The sequence below is a fragment of the Dendrobates tinctorius genome, unplaced genomic scaffold (assembly GCF_039654945.1).
Source record: "Dendrobates tinctorius isolate UK_male_01 unplaced genomic scaffold, ASM3965494v1 ptg000049l, whole genome shotgun sequence".
Taxonomy (NCBI): domain Eukaryota; kingdom Metazoa; phylum Chordata; class Amphibia; order Anura; family Dendrobatidae; genus Dendrobates; species Dendrobates tinctorius.
The window spans coordinates 29668498-29689336 of NW_027361717.1; the positions used below are offsets into that span (position 1 = coordinate 29668498).

Genomic DNA, 20839 nt, shown 5'->3' on the forward strand with positions numbered 1-20839 from the left:
GTTCTGGGAAGAAGGGGAGCAAAAATAAAAACACAAAACCAGAAAATGGCCCTGGATTAATATATACCGGAAGTTGGTATATTTCTTCCGATTCCGTGACTTCGACTTCTCAGCGCTGATGGACAATATTCGTTTTCATACGTGACTCCTTTGATCTTATTGTATTGCTTGTATGCTGTCCTTCTGAGGATAAGCAACGCTAAACAGAAAATGCACCAAATACATATCACCTTAATTTTTCAGCTTTTCGTTAATCCTAATTTGTCTTGTATTACAATTAAAATGTCAATCCTGGGACAAACGAAGAAGCTGGGAAAAATTTGCACAAAATAGGGTCTTATCCGATGGACATTTGAAGTATATGTTCAGATTATAATAACCTTATTAATCGTTTGATAGAGCGAGAATTATCGTAGGAAATTTAACCCCTTTTAGACATGCGCTATCCTAGTACTGCGCATGTCACTTCTCTCCCTTTGATGTGGGCTCCGGTGCTGAGCCCACATCTTTCCCGCTACATGTCAGCTGTTTTGAATAGCTGACGTGCCCGGAACAGCCGCGGGTGGAATTGCGATCCACCCGTGGCTATTAACCCGTTAAATGCCACTGTCAAACTCTGACAGCAGCATTTAACACGAGCTTCTGGCCATCGAGCCGGAAATCCGCCCATCGGTGACCCCGTCACGTTATCGCAGGTCTCCAGTGGGTTGACATGAGAACCAGAGGTCTCCTGGAGACCTCTATGGTTGTCACTGCCGGATTGCTATGATCTGATCATCGCCTGTATGTAGCAGAGCCAGTCAGGTTATGGCAGCTTCGAGTCTCCCATGGAAACTATTGAAGTATGCCAAAGGTTAAAAAAAAAAAAAAAGTGTGAAAATATTAAAAAAAAGAAAAAAATATAAAAGTTCAAATCACCCCCCTTTTGCCCCATTCAAAATAAAACAATAAAAAAAATCAAATATACACATATTTGGTATCGCTGCGTTCAGAATCGCTGAGTCGTTGTGTATTGAACTTTGGGAACTAAATTGAGTCTTGTGTAGATAGGTTTTTCTCTTCCCTCCACCCTCATTTTTTTGTATTAAATGCATGTTCACAGCTCTTAACCTGTGAATTTTCCGGTCTCACAATTAGGGTGAGTGCACACAGTGTGGATTCACCTGCGGATTTTTCCGCGCGGATTTGCAGGTAAAGTGACCTGCGGTTTGACACCTGGACAATGGAACAGGTGTCAAACCGCTGTGGAATCCGCAGAAAGAATTGACATGCTACAGATTTAAAACCGCAGAAAATCCGCTCGGGAAAAATCCGCAGCGTGGGCACTGTGGTTTTGAAATCCCATTGGCTAACATGGTACTGTACATTGCTTGCGGATCCGCAGCAGAATCCGCAGCGTGTACACATACCCTTATTGAGTTAGTCTGTGTCCTGTTGATGCATATGGAGGTGTTTGTCATCCCATGTCCACTACTAAGGTGATTTGTTGATACAGTTGTCCTAATGGTCAGCTTTATACAGTGAGATGACATTTTCAGGGGGCAGTTTAGGAACAAGCTGGGACACGTATAAGGGCCCCGTCACACATTGCGACTCACCAGCGATCCCGACAACGATATGAACTTGTCAGGATCGCTGGTGTGTCGCTACATGATCGCTGGTGAGCTGCCAAACAGGCAGATCTCTGCAGCGATCACGACAACGGCAGGCGAGTAACAAGCGACGCACGTCGCTTAGAAACCCACTGTGTACGTTAGATACCAGCGCGCTGGTGCAGGGAGCTGGTAACCAAGGTAAACATCGGGTTTCTAAGCGGCGCACAGTGCTTAGAAACCCGATGTTTACCTTGGTTACCAGCTCGCTAATCGCTGGTCTCCCGCCTGCCACACGCAGCGATGCGTGCTGGCCAGCGGGAGACCAACGATCAAAAAAATGTCCAGGCCATTCGAGCACGATCAGCGATACCCGGCAGGGGGGCCGGTCGCTGATAAGTGTCACACAGCGACCTCACTGGTGAGATCGCTGTTGCGTCACAAAACTTTTGACTCAGCAGCGATCTCGCTGTGTGTGTGACGGGGGCTTTAGTCTCCATGGGGACAGTGATGCCATGTAGCCCGGGCAGGGTCCTGCAATGGAGTAGACACAGAGGTGTAGGCCTATAGGCTGCGATAGGACCACTGACTTGGAGGTGGTGCCATCAGCTGGAGGTGACCTCATTTTAGTGACCACTGCGGTGAGAAGCGTGACATGTGAGACCTTGTTATTGTCTCCCTGATGAGCCCATTAAGTGTGTGAAACGCACAGGAGATAGTTAAGGTAGAAGTATACAATATTGCATTTTAATTGTGCGACTAGGTGCTGTGCTGGCCTTGTTAGTGTGGGGAACCTGCATATAGGTATCGATAGGTAATGTCACCTGATACAGAAGTGAGGGACGCTAGACGAACCTTGTAAGGGCAGCTGAACCGTGCATTTGGCTTCTACTTTAAGCTTTATTCATATAGGTCTTTTTATTTTGTATATTTCTCTTACAGGTATTTCAGATTTGTATTTGGTGTGAAATGTATATATGTAAATTATCTATCTAATGGGGCAGCATGGTGGCTCAGTGGATAGCACTGCAGCCTTGCAGCGCTGGAGTCCTAGGTTCGAATCCCACCAAGGATAACGTCTGCAAGGAGTTTGTGTGTTCTCCCTGTGTTTGCGTGGGTTTCCACCCACATTGTAATGACATACTGATAGGGAATTTAGATTGAGAGTCCCATCGGGGATGTGTGCAAAACTGTAAAGCGCTGCAGAATATGTTAGCGCTATATAAAAATAAATATCTATTTGGGCATTACAGTACCAGAGAACTTGATACCTTCACCCTGGTGTTTCTATAGGTTTTTTATTTGCCATTCCCCACTTTTTTTTGTATTTGGTTTTCTACTGAGCCGTACAATTCAAGCATTTTGTTTTCTGCGGTTTTTTTAAAGGGTTTTTTGTATGAGATTTTAGCGGATTTATTTAATCTAAAAGTTTAATATAGAAATGTTTGTGTAATATAAGAAATGTGTCCATGGGGGGAGGAAGCTCTAAAGATGAGGCGTCAGTATGTATGAAAGGTGGCTGGTTTCTGTGCAGACTCTGTGCCTTTAATCCCCGTGAAGCCCTTGGTGTTTGTGGCTAGCTGCTGTTCTATTTTTAACGTTGCGATCTGCATCCAATATTTATGCTCCACGTGTGAACTTGCAGCGGGTCTGACTGATTGCATTGGATAAAAGTGGCCATACTGCTGGGGATTAACCTCTGCCCTGCCGGCACGCTGTCACTTTACAGGGATGCAGAATTGTTCACATAGCTTTCTGTGGACTACAGTCATTTACACTAAGACTCAACCATTTTGTAAAATTGTCAGACTGAATATGATTAAGAAGTCAAGGTGCAATGGATAAGCTTTCTGGGAGGCTTGCTAAATATTTACTGCAATGAGCCATAAAGCAAGTTCGATTTCCCTTTTGAAATTTTACTACGCAATGTAAACAATTTCGGGGTGGTTTTTTTTTTTTTTTTGTTGCACCCACTTCTGCTTCTACTGGATTACAGATATACTTCAGAATATTTGTATGTTATCATAGGTAACATTATACTTTTCACTCTTAGAGTAGTTAATATTGCAATAATTAAAAATATAGTGCATCATGGATAAATATATTTACATATGACTATATTAAGGGGCATGATGGTCTATATAGTCACCTCCTGCTGACTGACTGCCTCTTTGCCTGAAGTCACACAGCATAGAGGATGGCAGTCAAATCGGAGGCTGTGCTGGGCAGGGAATAGAGCTGGAGTGACCAAGACTTCAGCTCTCCCCATAGCTTTAAAGCATCCTTTTTATAACCATTCAAACGCTGGTTTCTCAGTAATGGAGGATCATACAGGCCACATATAAAGGTAGTGCTGGATTTTACTGTGAATGAGCTACTTGTGCATATAAATGATTGTGTTGTGGAATCCTGCTGACAAATTCTCTTAAGGGCCTGTCACACTAACCGATATCGCTAGCAATATGCTATAAAGTCACCGATTTTGTGAGGTTATAGCGATATCGCTATGTCTGATACTTGCCTCCGACCGGCTCCCCCGCTGCTCATCGCTGATCGCGCGAGAACGTCCTGAACCATTTCTCATCGTCAGCTTCCTGCTGTGGAGACGAGCGACGCGTGGATGCAGGCGGGAGGACGTTGGGATCGCCTCGTCTGACAGGTAAGTAGCGACCCCCCCAACCCCTGCTGTGTCGCTGGTGAGATCTGCCTGTGTGGCAGCTCACTAGCGACCACTTAGCGATGCACCAGCGATCATGTGGTGCTCTGCTTAAGTGTTCACAATGAAGACTGATGACATATCCCTGATCCCTCACTGACCTGCCCCCTAGATTACATAATGAATAATATATCTATCTATATCACATATTGAAGAAAAAAAAAAAAAAAAACCTTCTGCAGGCACTAGCCGTGGCACCTGCACTGCAGCATAATCGCGTATGCACTTTGTATATAATATGTTTGAGGTTATCCAGATGTTTAAAAAAAAAAATGAAATGAAAATCGAACCTGCGCAGTAGCTATCGCCGATAGCTGCTACTGCGCAGGCGGCACCATCTTGAAGGAGTAAATATTTGCAAGATGGCTATTGGCAGATAGCTGTTACTGCGCATGCACGGCGAGCGCCATTTTCAAATGGATTTTTTTTTTTTTTTTTTTGAATATCAGGATAACCACAAGCATATTAATTATATACACAGTACATCAACCAAGGTATCATTTTACTCCGTATAACGGTGCCAACCTGACACTGTCTGTAGGTTACTGTGCATAAATTCTGATCCCTTTAGCGTGGAAGACCCTAATTTTCTGTTAACAGAGATGACGGTCCTGAGTGGATCTTGCTTTTTTGTGGATTGAGTTGAAGCTTTTATTGGAAACATTTTACAGAACATTTAGGATCACATTTATCCGTCGCTCTAAGCCAATAACTTACTTTGGGGCTTCCACCTAAGTCTCCCAAGTGAAGTGACAGATGAAACGCCTGAGGGATCCATTCACTATAATAAGGCAGCAGAGTTACTCTGGACTCTGTCTCGCCTCTTGTCCTTCTTTTTAGAAGAGCACAAAACTGTGGTCGACCGCTCTTTTATGCACGCCTAAAAAGACAGACACCGCCGGATCACAGGTCCTGTGGCGTCTACAGTGCCTCCATCTACCTCATTATAGGGATTCTTACACCAGAGGTTCCATCTGAAACACGTATTTCAGAGATTTACACGAAAATCACAATGTTAGCGCTCAGCGCAGAGTGCAGGTTAAATGTGAGCCGAGCCTTACTGCGATCGATCTTTGGCCAACAGCAGGTGAAGAACTGGTTTTATTTATTTTTTTTTACGCTTTTCCTTGTGCGGTATAAGTGATTAGGCGACTTTATTCTTTGGTTGGTGCAATTACGATGATGCCAGATTTATATCGGTATTTTAGGTATGGCTGCTGTCACACACTAAAAACCGCTTATTGAGCTTCGCCATATTTAGAAAGCTTTAATTTTTCCATACTTCATCCCACAGGTGAGGCTTTGCGGGACGAGTTGACGTTTTTATTGCTACCATTTTTGGGCACATGACATTTTTTGAGCGTTTTCTATTTCAATTTTTGAGAGGTAGGATGAACAAAAACCAGCAAATCAGGAATTTTTTTTTTTTTTTTTAAGATTTATTTTTTAATACTGTTACGGGTGTGATAAAATTGAGAAGACCGCTTTATTCTTCGGGTCTATACGATTACAGCGATACCACACTTATTTTGTGTGGTTTTTTTTTTTATCTATGTTTCTGCACTTTTACACAAACTATTTTACCAGAGAAATAATAATTTTGCCATCGCTTTATTCTGAGAGCTTTTTTTATTTTTCCGCTGACACAGCTTTAAGGAGTCTTGTATTTTTGCGGGACAAGATGACGTTTCCAGCGGTACCTATTTATATACATTCGTCTTTTTGATCGTTTTATTGCACTTTATGTTCTGTGGCATGATGGTAAAAGATAGGTGTGTGTGTTTTTTTTTTTTTTACTTACACATTGTCCCAGGAAGGAACATCACGTTATAGTAACAGATCACTGATCTTATACTCTGCAGTGCATCAGAGCAGCCTCTGACAGGCAGGGGAGGATGTGTGTCAGCTCCTGCTCTTAGCTTTCCCTGAAGGACCCTGCAGACGTCTTTTAGCTGGGGTCACCGTGAAGACCATCGGAGCAGACCGGGAGCTCACTCCCTGTGCAATGCTCCTCGATGTCGCTGTCACTATTGACAGCGGCATCAGAGTGGATAAACGCCTGAGATCGGCTTGGATTTTGCCGCCCGATCGCGGTGGGGCTCAGCTTGAGTCTGCAAGATTGCCATTCCGTACATGTTCTGCACTTTGCACAACATATAACTGCTTTTAATGATATCTTTATATTTTGGTAACCGCAGCCCATGTACAATGTTTGTACACTTAAGCTAAGTGCACACGTTGCAGAAAATTTCTGCACAAAAACCTGAATCCCTTCCCAGAAACCGCACCTATTTTTCCGCGGCGGTTTTTGTGCGTTTTTTGCGCGGTTTTTATGCGTTTTTGATGCGTTTTTTACCGCAGCGGTTTCTAAAAGCATGGGAGAAGCCTAAACCGTGGAAAAAACCGCAAAATTAATGTGCATGCTGCGGTTTTTACCGCGATGCGCTTTTTTCGCGGTAAAAAACACATCAATGTGCACAAAGTGCAAAATGCATAGAAATGACTGTGCACCTTATTTTTAGCAGTTTTATAGTGAAAACCGCGGTAAACGCTAAAAACGCTGTGTGTGAACACAGCCTTAACCTTCTACAGAAGTTAGAGTAAAATATTTTGAGGAAAACAAAAATGGAACTGGCAGGGCTGGAAACGAAGACCCTTGTGTTTCAAGGCTGAGATGTGATTCATTGAATTTACAAGCGCAAACTTTTCAGTTCTGTGGGGTTTTTGTTTTCTTGTTTTTGTGGCTGGTGGATCTCATGAAAATGTTTTATTTTTTTGTGCGGCCATTGACGTGCGTGGTAATTTGAATTAAATATCCTTGTCTTTACCTGTCGGTAATCGCCATAGGATGTGTAGTTATGTCTGTAATGAAGCTCTAGGCTTGATCCCTGGAACTTCATGCAATCCTAGATCATTAAAAACTGTTTTCCAACTTCACACTATATATATATTTTTTTTTTTTTTTTTTTTTTTATAAAACAATGGCCTTTAGAGGTGTTTTCTTGGATTCAGTACAAGATGGTTTCTTCTTTTTTTTATTTATTTATTTATTTTTTTTACACCTCTCAATTAATCCTTTACTCTCATCCTAAATGCCGTAATACTGTAGTCCCTGCCAGTCTCTTTGGGGGCACATACTTGCTTTATAAAAAAAAAAAAAAAAATCGACCTTTAATTAGCCCTGCCACTTTAGTACGCGCTGTCTCTGTGCTGGCCCTCCTAGTCGTTGATGCCATGATGACAACACTTGGCTGCAGCTGCCATGTGCTCTAGTTGCGACGTCACCGCTGCAGGAGAGGCGCTGCTGGAGTGGCAAGGACAAGTAAAAGCTGTTTTGCCCTAATTGTTTTTTGTTTTTTTTCTTCCAAGAGAGGCTTGATGATTATCACTGATTAGTTTTTGTTGATTTGCACTTTGGTTGACTCTGTGCTTTTAAGTGGGATGTGTCCATTACAAGCTGCACCACGTTACACAGCCACAGTCATGATGTAGCTGAAGCCATAATGCAGTCATCAGTAAGTGCGATCTTAGTCTGCTTTCTCCGTAGTGTTAGTTATGAAAGCACTCCTACTGAAAATCCTTTACAGATATGCACATTTATGGCATGACTGACCTTGTATAAACTAGTCCCTGCTATTGTTGGCAGAGTTGTGTAATTGCCAAAGGAAGCTGACGTGAGTCAGCTTGGCGGGGATAGACGTGGTTGTGTATCTGTAGACTCTTGTGGTGATGTGGGCCTGAATGCGCCAACAGGTTTAGTGATAGTAAGATTTGAAGTGGCCTCCTGTACGTTATAGGGGTCACCAGCTTATTTTCCACTGTAGGTGGCTATGAACTTTACAGATTGTGTGGAACATGTGCTCCCTGATTTATTACACAGTTTTTCCAGATATTTTCTTTCTGAAATGTTAACATGCTTTATGTTGCTGTTTAAAGTAGTTTGAAAGATAAATGATGGTGAATACTGCATGTTCGATGATACTGTGTACAGGCCAGAGTCCTGTATAGTAGTTATGTGTAGGAAGTAATCTGTAAGGCTAGTGCTTGTGTAAGAGTTCTTGCAGCTTTCCTCTTCTAATAGAGATAGCATGTTCTGTCATTCTCCTTGTTACCTGTAGGCACAAGATGCACCCATGTGGCCAAGTTTTGATTGATCCTTTGCAGGATCAAATATTAAAGGGAATCTGTCACCCCATTTTTTGCCTATTGGCTGTGGCCACCGCCATCAGGGGCTTATCTACAGCATTCTGTAATGCTGTAGATAAGTCCCTGATGTAACCTGAAAGAGGAAAAAAGTTAGATTATACTCACCCCGGCGTTCGGTCTGGTCCGATGGGTGTCGCTGTCCCGTCCGGCGCCTCCCATCTTCATACGATGATGTCCTCCTCCTTGCTTCTCCCTCGGCTCCTGCGCAGGCGTACTATATCTGCCCTGTTGAGGGCAGAATAAAGTGCTGCAGTGTGCATGTGCCGGACCTCTTTCCCTGGCGCCTGCGTACTGCAGTACGTCGTATGAAGATGGGAGGCGCCGGACCGACACCCACCGCACCCAACTCCGCCCCCCCCGGTGAGTATAATCTAACTTTTTTCTTATATATCAGGTTACATCGGGGGCTTATCTACAGCATTACAGAATGCTGTAGATAAGCCCCTGATGGCGGTGGCCGCAGCTTATAGGGCTAAAATGGGGTGACAGATTCCCTTTAACAGCGTCTGTACAGGTTACAGCACTTACTTTTGGTGTTTCAACTACTTTGTTATCTGATGGCAGAAAACAAATTGTCACTTCCATTCTTAGATCATACACATTAATGTGATAGACTGTCATATAACAGCTTGTTTGGCTGCTAGAAAGACACAGGGGTATGAATTAGTCCAGTCGTAATGAGGACTGTGGAGTCGGTAAGCCAAACCTCCGACTCCGCAGCACGGCCTCACTGCTGAGCATGTACATGAAGTGCAGCACAGATTCATCTTTAGGTCAAGAATAGAACAGACATTATAGGACATTTTCAGAACTTTTCCAAATTATGAAAAAAATGTTTAGTACATACTGCATTGTACTACTGTACCCAATATATATTTTAGGAGTCGATCCATTTAACACAGACTAACTCCACAGCCCTTGTTGTAATTGAGGACATGTCTACTGTTTAATTGGGGCGGTTGTGTTAGGGTCTGTATAAAAAGATATTAATGTCTAGGCCAGAGGTCTCAAACTGCATTCCTCAAGGGCCGCAAACAGGTCATGTTTTCAGGATTTCCTTGTATTGCACAGGTGATAATGTATCAGCTGCACAGATAATGATTCCAGCACCTTGTTCAATGCTAAGGAAATCCTGAGAACATGACCTGTTTGCGGCCCTTGAGGAATGCAGTTTGAGACCTCTGGTCTGGGCCATCATCTGTGGCTCTGCTAAATCTAAAAACCGTCATGATAGATGGTTCAATGAACACATGCAGATCTACCTTCTTGATTAGAACACAGCATTTTGGATGCAGCAAAAATGCACCGCGTCCAAAACGCTGCTATTTCCTGATCGTGAGCACATGGCCTAACAAACACACCTTATCCTCGATAAAAGACAATCTAATATATAAAGCTCAAAGTGTGTGTATGTGTGTGTGTGTGTATATGTCCGGGATTGGCATCCACACCGTCGCAGCTACAGCCACAAAATTTGGCACAGTCACACGTCTGGACCCCGAGAGCGTCCTAAGCTATGTTGTGAGGCCAAATTTTAACCCCGTGCGTTCCAATTCACCAAACAATTTTGCCCCTGTCTACATAATGGGGGGGGGAAAGTGTGTGCGTATCAAGCCCCGCCCCTCATTATGATGTCACAATGGTTGCCATGGCGACGCTGATGTCGTCATAGGTTGCAAGCCCCGCCGCTCATTATGATGTCATAATGGTTGACTATGGGATGGAGGATGTGTGATGGGTATATGGGCACTGGACTGTGGGATGGAGGATATGTATGACGGGTATATGGGCACGGGACTATGGGATGGCGGATATGTATGATGGTTATATGGGCACGGGACTATGGGATGGAGGATGTGTGATGGTTATATGGGCACGGGACTATGGGATGGCGAATATGTATGATGGGTATATGAGCATGGGACTATGAGATGAAGGATGTGTGAAGGATATATGGGCATGGGACTATGGGATGGCGAATATGTATGATGGGTATATGGGCATGGGACTATGGGATGGCGAATATGTATGATGGGTATATGGGCATGGGACTATGGCATGGAGAATATGTATGATGGGTATATGGGCACGGGACTATGGGATGGAGGATAGGTATGATGGGTATATGGGCACGGGACTATGAGATGAAGGATGTGTGAAGGGTATATGGGCATGGGACTATGGGATGGCGAATATGTATCAGTGCTGTGGAGTCGGTAAGCCACAGTTGCGACTCCGACTCCTGGATTTTATCAGGCTCCGACTCCGGCTCCGACTCCGACTCCGACTCCTTCATAAATGGCCAATTCATAACAAAAAATTTACTGTTGTAAAATATTAAACATCGTGCTTATTCAGTTTCTCACCATCATATAAGTAATCAGACCACTTAGAACAAAAACTACATTTATTAGAATACAATTAGAATATAGCAAATAACTTTTATAAACTTTTCTAAACTGTAAGTAAATATGCAATAAACACTTTTATGCAGTTAATAAGAAGAAATCTATAAATTTGTCCTCAGAAAAAGTATTGCCTCTGTCAGATCCTCCTTCATGGATGCCCTCAAATCTGATCTAATTATTTTGAGAGCAGAGAACAACCTCTCTACACTAACTTGTGTTGGTGGCAAAGCAGTAACCACTAGGGCAACATCTCTGACAATGTCAGGATACAGAGGAATCGCTTGTTGCACTGTTATTTTTGATGAACGGTCAAATTTCTCAATTTCTTTTAGTGCACATGAAAAATTCTTCTGAAATGTACTGGCTGTGTTCCTTGATGGGGATGACTCTTCTATGCGGGAACGCTTTGCACGGTCCTTGTGATCCAAATATTTTTCGAAATTAAATTCTTCATCAGTTGATGATGAGGGTGAAGATGTGGCAGGACGACCAAATTCTTCTTGTTCCTCCTGACTGTTCTGCAACCCTTTCATCCTTACTGCTATTTCAAACAGAGCTTCTTTTCCTTTACTTAGCTGTTGATCATCTAGAAGAATCCGATGCATTGGGTCTACATAACCAGCTGCCAAAAGAATGTTATTTTGTAATAGTAGCTCCTCTCTCCGTTTCATTGATGTAGCAATGCCACTTGCAATTAACCCTCCTCTTTGGGACAGGCGAAACATCAGGTTCTTCCACTCCTTTAAGAAAATACCTGGAGTTAAGTCCTCTGCTTGTAATTTTTTAGTCACTGTAAATGGGTGCTCTAGCAATTTTTCCAGCTCAGTCACTTGATTCCACTGACTTTCATTTAGCGTCAGTTGAGGGTTAGCCATGTCTACAAGAAAGGTTTTCAGTTCAACCAAGCGCTGAATCATTAAGTAAGTACTGCCCCATCATGTGGCTTGATCAATAATTGCCCCTTTTCCAGCACGTCTCTTCAAAATTGAGTCAACTTTAGGGGTTCTGGCAACAGTAGCCAATTTTCTCACCTTGCCAATCAGTGCAGCAGCATGTCCTTCTTGTAGACTGTCTCTTATAGCCAGCTGTAGCGTATGCACAACACAGCGCATGTGATGAATGAAAGAAAATATTGACACCGTTTCAACAAGATCATCTAAGCTATCATGTTGCTGTTCATCTGAAGCAACTTCAGTTTGCTCCTCAGTTACAATACTGTGTTCCTCTATTTCAAACATTTCTGTGGACCCAGAATGTTCTTCTAGCTGCTGGTCACCATCATTACTCTCATTCATTAGCTTAATAGTACTTATCATATTTGAAGCATTGTCAGTTACGACAGAAAGAACTTGCTCTTTTTTAAGTTCATAGTCTTGCAGAACCTTTTCCACCAAGACCTGGAGAAAGCTTGGTGATGAGCTTTGGTGTCTTTTACTGCCAATGTCTTGGTAACTATTTCATTTTTGTCACAAACAAATCGGACATTGATGGCAAAATAGTTCACTCTGTGATGTGTGCAGGCATCCATTTTAAGAAACAGAAAGCGTCCCTTGAGAGTTTTTATAAGTTCTTCCTTTTGTTTAAAAGCTTCTTCGATTACTAATTTTCTAATACTCTCTCTCTCCAGAGAAACACCAAGCTTGCGGGCCATTTCCCCATTCAGACACATAAAAGCTGGTCGTGAAAATAATGAAATAGGCACACTATCCTTTACAACAAGCTCTATGATCTGTTTTTTAAATGTATCTACTGTCATTGTCACAGTAACTTTGTCACTGACAAAATATCTTGCAACTGATGGCTGCAAAGTTCTCTGCTCCTTTGTTTGGCTGGAAGAGCTGGGCACTGGTTCATTGGTTTGGATGCAGTCTTTCTCATCCACTGCTTTCAGTACTTCTGGATGAAAGCGCTGTAAATGTCTCTTTAGATTAGAAGCTCTGGTAGGAGCATTTTTATCTTTGCCTGAATATGCACTCATCTTGGCTTCACAGCATTTGTTTTCGTCTGGATCATTTGTCATACACTGACAGACATAATGTTTTCTATCTTGAGTGATGGTGAAATGTTCAAATACAGCTGATTTAATGTGATGCTTCTTTGACATTCTCAGGTTTTTAATTCTGCATTCACAATCCAAATGACAATTGTTTTTCCTAAAAACAATTGTACAAAATTATTGCCAGGTCGTACAACTGATATAGTGGTCAGTAATACTGTTATTATTCCTCATGTACTCACAGTTAACTGATGCAAAGTTTGTTGAAAGGATAATACTTCTTACAGTCTTCCTCTTCTGAGTAGCAGGCAGCTGTGAGATGCTTGGAAGACGCACACCTAGTATGATCTAGTCTAGAGGAGGAGCTTTACTACTAAGAATTTACAACACCTTTTCACTTTCAGTTTCATACATTGTAAGTAGGGGGGTTGGGGCAGCATGAGGTTAACCAAGTATAAGATTAGATAAGGGCAGTGGAGAACAGTGACACACAAGAAGTAAGAAATGTCTCTATCTCCAGCAGAACTGCTTATCACTGTTGTTCATAGTTTGATAGAACATATATATTTGAGTAACATTTATAAAATTCATATGAAAGTTCAATTATGAAATATTAATACATTTTTTTTAAAGCTGGAGTCGGTACATTTCTACCGACTCCGACTCCAACCAAAACTAACTCCGACTCCACGACTCCGACTCCACAGCCCTGATATGTATGATGGGTATATGGGCATGGGACTATGGGATGGAGGATATGTATGATGGGTATATGGGCGCGGGCCTATGGGATGGAGGATATGTATGATGGGTATATGGGCACTGGACTATGGGATGGAGGATAATTATAATTTGTTATAACTAACCACAGTTAGTTACTATGCCCGGGCAGCGCCGGGCTCTTCAGCTAGTTCATAATATAGCTACTTTGAGAGAAAGATAAAAAAAAAGTTATGGCTCCCAGAATGCATAAAAAATTAGAGGAAACAATGGTTCAACATAAGGGCCAAAATTGGCCTGAAGATCTGCTCCTTGTCTGCTCACACCAGCAGGTCCTGCACCTTTAGGTTTCCTGGCGATCATGTAATCTCTGGCAGGAGAAGTGTTAGAACTGCTTTATACACTGCGCTCATTCAGGCAGAGATGCCTTTCTGAAACGCTCTCATGCAGTCATGTCCTCAGCTAGTCCAGTTGTGTCGTGATTTTAAAAAAGTTTACAATTAAAATGTGCCTCGTAATAATCTAAATACAAAATATGTGGAGGAACATAACGTTGTGTGCTGGCTTTCAGAGGTCCATTAGCATGGACAATCCAGTCTTCATGCTGCACCATGACCATGAACTGCAGAATGTCTGGAGCAGCTTCTCTCTCTCCTTTTGGACCATATCACTATGTTTGTCTCCTACTATAATGACTTTAAGGCCATGTCCACACGTTCTGTATTTGGTCAGTTTTTTACATCATTATTTGTAAGGCTACTTTCACACATCAGTTTTTTTGCCGTCAGGCAGGATCCGGCTATTTTTAGAAAAAACGGATCCGGCGTAAATTTTAGACAACTGTAGAAACGGATCCGTTTTTCTGCCGGATCCATCTAGCAGGTTATATCTGTTTCCTGGGGGCTGGCCAATTGGATCTGAGCATGCGCAGACTTCAAAAAACGGATCTGGTGGCTGGATCCGTCTTTTTCTGGATCCGGCGCCCATAGACTTTCATTGTGGCAAAAAGCCGGAAGCGTCGGATCCGGCGCTTCCGGCTTTTTCGCCGGAGACAAAAAAAAGTTACAGTAGCCGTTTTTTCCAGACGCCGGAATGAGCCAAATAGTCGGATCTGGCAAAAAACGGACGAACCGCAATGCGATCCGCCGATAATACAAGTCAATGGGGAAAAACCGGATCCGGCATTGCATTTCGCTGGATCCGGTTTTACAAAAAAAAAAGCCGGATCTCGCCTGACGGGGCGCTAAACGAATGTGTGAAAGAGGCCTTAGCTAAAACCAGGAGTGGGTGATAAATACAGAAGTGGTGACGTGTTTCTATTATACTTTTCCTCTGATTCTTCCTCTCCTGGTTTTAGCTTATAAATACTGATGTAAAAGACAAAGTGTGGACTGGGCCTTAGTCAGTGTTTGTTTGTATCTGTATAGTTTGCTGTATTTGAGAGGAACAATATTAAAACATTTGTTTTTATTCTGTTTTTATTTTTGCAGTGAATGGTAGTGTCTAGAAAGGGTATGTCCCTTCAGGAGAGAGGTGCCAATGTCCAGCCGGCCTAATAACAATCCAGGGGGGTCACTGCGACGTTCACAGAGGAACACTGCTGGGGCCCAGCCGCAAGAGGACACTGCTGGAGGAAGGTAAGGAAGCCTCACTGCTGTGCGTTATGAAGGTCACATACTGCTCATCCAAAATTATATCTCCAGCTTCTGCAACAAAAAGAAGCCTTTATACACAGTGGAGTGATTTGGTTGCCTTGGTTAAGTACAGACAGGTGTACTTTGGTGCAGATTACTCTTGTTTGACTTTTTGTTGGATTGTTGATGTTGTCTATTCTCATTCATTTGCGGGTGTTCTCAATTAAGGTTTACAATCTTAATATCTATCTTGATCTTGCTGATTACTCTAAAACTTCTAACTCTTAACGCAAGGGCATATCCTGACCAATTGTTTCTTGAAGGAAGATTGTAATTTTTTCTTTTTTCCTGCAACGTTGTTACAAAAGTTTACCATAGCTTTATCATAGCTACTACCAAGTCATGTTTCTATGCTGAACATAGCAGGAGGGATCTGTGTGTCCTGTTTGCTCTGATGCAGTTCTCTCTTGGTTTTCCAGCAACAGGTCCCAGTTAGATCAGGCAGAACATAAGACCCCTAGCCTTCCTGAGAGCAGAAAGTCACTTTCTAAGACCCCCAAAGTGCAGTCTAATACAGCTACTGGCCAGTCCAGGGGACACAGCTCTAAAAGGTAACTTTACTAACTACTTTATGAATTGTATACTGTAGAATTGGTAGTCCAATGTCTTGCTAGTACTATTGGTGGAGCAATACGCCAAGATGTAGTAAAGGATTCAGAACTGTCTTTTTTCTTGCCAAGACTTAAGTGAAAATATGCTTAGGTTTTCTTATTTTAGAAGTAGTCATGTCTTGCTTCTTTTTCTTGCTTTTATTTCCTTGCTTAATACACTAAACATTTCTTGTATGTCTGTCGTGTGTTGTAATCGCTGATTTTTTTTTTTTTTTTTTTTTCCCTCATGCGTTATTTACATTTCAGACCTTTTTACGTTTTGTAGCTGTTGATTTCAGCAGGAGTGGCCATCTTTATGTATGGTGGCAGTCACAGCTCTCTTCTGCCTGCCGAAGAATGGATCAAACCTATTGGATTCCAACATGCTTGATCCTTTGGTCCTGTAAAGGAAAGGTCACTGCCAGAGGTTTCCGACAACTGAATATTCCCCTCTTGCATTAAAAGACACACAAGACAGAATTATGGTTCAGTCAGGAGCAATAGCTGTTGGTTTAGATACAGGCCAAGTGCTCACTATCTTATGCATATGACCCACATAAAGGTGTTTTCATTACTTTTCAGCTTTGCCAAAGGGTAGAGTTTTGTTATAGAATATACTTGCCACTCCAAGCCTCGGCTGGGACTGGAAGTAACATTTTGTTGTCCATCTGTCACCTGATCCTGCAGTCAGTCATTGATCTCAGTGGTCAGCTGACTAAATGGACACGACTTCAAAAATGCTGGGCTTGTGAGATACCACTGGAGTGACCACGCTGAAGTGCCGAATGGTTGTAGTATGTAATGCTACTTTTTATTTACTTTGCAAGAAAGAAGTGACTAACGTTGAAATGTAATGGAAAATCCCCTTAAATATAGTATACGATTTGCCTTTAAGATTCTGCTCCACTGGGCTTTTGTGTTTACAGGCACATGATGCAGTTTGAGAAATCCTATTTTCATTCATTACTTATGCGTCTGTTTTAGTTTCCAATTCTTTTCTTAAACCAATAGGTGAAAGTCTGACAGGTAATATCAAATGCAAATGTGGTGCCATAAAGCCTTGCCAATATTACGTCTTTCTTTTGTAATTAAATTTAAAAAAATGTACAGATCATAAACAATCCTGCTATTGAAGAGTGTATGTTGGATAATTTTACTTCTACATACTAAGCTAGATGGAGAGAAAACACTCAGGTCTGTGCTACCGATCAATAAAGTGACCAAGTTATATGTCTAGAAGCATGGGGAAGGGAAGAGGGTGAAAGATTGACAGATGTTCACAAACAAAATTATAGTTTAGATTTAATTCAGTGCAGAAATATTTTTCATCTAGGGAATCTACATGGGTGTTTCATTGTATACATTTGGTCAGATTTAAACATGGTGGCAAAAAATGATCTATGTGACCTGTGCTGCTGCTTTGTACTGCTTCTGAGCGACTGCAGAGATCACATTTTGACAATCTCCCTACCAAATGAGGAAAGCCAGCTTGGTCTCTTGATCAGAGCATGTATGGAGTAGCTCTGCTGGTCTGGTAAGGAAGTATATTTGTGCTTTACCACCACCCTTGACACACTAAGCCACTTTTTAAAAGGGGCTGTCAACTGCTTTATAAAATCATATTCGCTGTTTTTTTTTTAATCAGATAAATTTTTATTAAATGATAACAATTATATCATATGACATCAAGCAGTTCACATATAATCATAAATTTTTATTAACAAAACTCGGTAATGCGGTAACTGGAATTCTGTCTGCAGCTCCACAAATGACTTAAGTCTTCCCTGACCCATTAGCTGTCCCATCCTTCTGATTCCTGCCTCTCTCCAGGGCCCAAATCCTTCCATTTGCCCGAATTCTTGCAAATTTATATTATCCCATACAGGAGAGTATTTGGTAAGGCCCGTGACACCCCTTATCTGTTTACCTTTTCCCATACCTTATGAATTAGGAGAACAGTAGGAAACAGAGAGCCTAATTTTAAAAACTGCCCCCCCTTCTAAACTCTCTCCCAGAGGCCATTTTCCAAACAAATATCTCAAACTACTGGGCGATTGTCCCTGTCCCGTCTCCACCCCCCATCCTCCAATATGCTGGCATTGTTCTGATAAAAAATATACCCAGGGGTTGGGAAGCGCCAATCCTCCTTCCTCCTTCGGCCTCTGCAAAGTTTGTTTAAACCCCCCCCCCATATTAGTTCGCCAAACAGCGATTTAATTTTGTGGAACCTACTCTGCGAGATCCAAATTGGAGAATTATGCAGTACATATAACAGCTGTGGCATCACAATCATTTTTAGAAGGTTCACCCTTCCAATTACCGAAAGATGTAATTTATTCCATGCTGATATTTTGGAACGAATTTTTTGTAGCAAAGGGCTTAGATTAAGTTCTTCAAACCTAGTCAAAGGAAGGGCGATTTTGTATCCCCAAATATTTAAATTTTGAAACTACCTTCAATTTTGCTGACCTTTCCACCTCCTCCATATCCCCATCTACCTCATCAATGGGCATTATGCACGATTTGTCCCAATTGATTTTGAGTCCGGAAAATTCCCCGAATTCCTCAATTAATGCCACTGCGTTATCCAAATTCTCCCCTGAGTCCTCCAAAAATAGCAAAATATCGTCGGCATACAAAGACACCCTCTCCTCCTTCACTCCATAGACAAATCCTTTTATGTTGAATCTTTTTTATTGAAGAAGTTAAAAGATTTTAACATATAACAAACAAGACATAAGGTACAAGATACAGTAATAATAATAATAAATTTTATTTTTATAGCGCCGACATATTCCGCAGCACTTTACATTTCAGAGGGGATTTGTACAGACAATAGACATTACAGCATAACAATAATCACATACAGTAGATTATAACAAATACCAAGAGGAGTGAGGGCCCTGCTCGCAAGCTTACAGTCTATGAGGAAAGAGGTAGACACGAAAGGTGGGTGGTAACAGTTGCCCTGATTGTATGGACCAGCCATAATGTTAAGTGTGTAACAGTACAGACACAGAGGGCTAATGGATGCATAAAGCATGTGGGAACATGATGCTGGGAACCTGGTTATGGTAAAATTTTTGGCTCTGCCACACAGGGATAGGTTAGGTTAATGTGTTGAGGCGATAGGCCAGTCTGAATAAATGCGTTTTCAGGACACGCTTAAAATTGTGGGGACTGGGGACTAATCGTATTGACCTGGGAAGTGCATTCCAAAGAATTGGCGCGGCACGTGTAAAGTCTTGGAGACGGGAGTGGGAGGTTCTGACTATTGAGGATACTAACCTCAGGTCATCAGCAGAACGGAGGGCGCGGGTAGGGTGGTATACTGAAACAAGGGAGGAGATGTAGGGTGGTGCTGAGCCATGGAGGGCTTTGTGGGTGAGGGTAATAAGTTTATACTGAATTCTGGAGTGGATGGGTAGCCAGTGTAATGACTGGCACAAGGTAGAGGCATCGGTGTAACGATTGGTGAGGAATATGATCCTGGCTGCAGCATTCAAGACAGATTGGAGAGGGGAGAGTTTTGTAAGAGGGAGACCGATTAGAAGAGAGTTACAATAGTCGAGACGAGAATGAATAAGAGAAACAGTAAGAGTTTTTGCAGAGTCAAAAGTAAGAAAAGGTCGAATTCTAGAAGTGTTTTTGAGGTGCAGATGACAAGATGACAGTATTATACATGGTTATACACCAAGCCATACCGGATTCGCCAACATTTTACCCATAACCTGTGAGGGTGTATTACAAGTATCAAAGAGATAGGGTAAGGAAACAGAAAGAAAAGGATAACTCACAGGGAGGGGAGGGGGGGACTGAGGGATGGGTTACGGATCTCCGAGCCGGTCTCTAAGAAATATTTTCAGTTAACCGAAGTAGTCCAGGCGTCTCCCTGAACACTATCCAGGGCTGCCATGTTCGAATCAAGCGAGAATTATCTCCCTCCAATTCAGCCATCAACTCCTCCATACGAAAAATGTCTATAAACTCTGATAACCACTCTGCTATAGTTGGCTTTGTCGTTGTACGCCAGTAGCGCGGGATCACCATCCTTGCTGCAGTAATACAAAACCGGAGAAGGCTCTTCTTTTGTGTTGATATGGAACCCGGAAGAATTGATAAAATGGCAATTTGTGGGGAGGGAAGGACACATTTCCCAGAGATCTCCTGGTATGCCCGAAAAACCCCCTCCCAAAAGAGTCGTATAGCAGGGCATTGCCACCATATGTGGTATAGCGTGCCTCTCTCCATTGCACATCGCCAGCATGTATCATCCAATGTCGGGAAGATGGACTTCAATCTAACGGGGGACAGATACCACCTAGTCAGTATCTTGTAATTTTTCTCTTGAGCGCCCCCGGCCGGAGACATTTTATGTGTATAAAGAAAAGCTTTATCAAGGTCCTCCTTCGAGAACTTGCATCCCATCTCTTCCTCCCATGCGCGGATGTAACTTGGAACCCCTTCCGAATCCCCTGAGTGAAGTTCCTTATATAAAAAGGAAATCAAATGTGAGGGAGGGTCTTGCATTTGTAAGAGAGCTTCCAACCGCGTCATGGGAGGGCGAGAAGTACAGTCGGCCAAACGTCCCCGTATAAACGATCGCAACTGGTTATACTCCAACCAGGAGAATGTCCTACCTGGGAACTTTCCCGTAAGGCGTCCCATGTCGGAAATTTTCCGTCCATTAGTGTCTGTCCCAATCGTAAGTCAGAACTCCTGTGCCAACCCAAAAATTGGTCTCTGTGACACCCTGGGGGAAAGCCCGGATTACCAAATATCGGTGACAGTGGGTTCAAATTACTGATCAGTTTCTGTTTATGTTTAACCCGATTCCAGACCCGTAGAACTTCTCGAGTCAAGAAACCTGTTGGTCCCTTATAGTCATTTGCAACCTGTTCAGTTCGTCTGATCCAC

General features: G+C 42.5%; 1 protein-coding gene across 6 annotated transcripts in view; it reads left to right on the forward strand.

Annotated features, from left to right (window-relative positions):
* Positions 1-20839, forward strand: part of LOC141091189 (E3 ubiquitin-protein ligase TRIP12-like) — a 70153-nt gene that overhangs the window by 34387 nt on the left and 14927 nt on the right. For 5 of the 6 annotated variants that reach the window (XM_073576624.1, XM_073576623.1, XM_073576625.1 and 2 more), the window contains exons 2-3: positions 15129-15275; positions 15752-15883. In XM_073576624.1, the coding sequence (XP_073432725.1) occupies positions 15178-15275; positions 15752-15883 (230 nt within the window). In that variant the 5' untranslated portion in view covers positions 15129-15177. The remainder of the gene's footprint in view (positions 1-15128; positions 15276-15751; positions 15884-20839) is intronic. The other variant, XM_073576628.1, reaches the window with a different exon arrangement.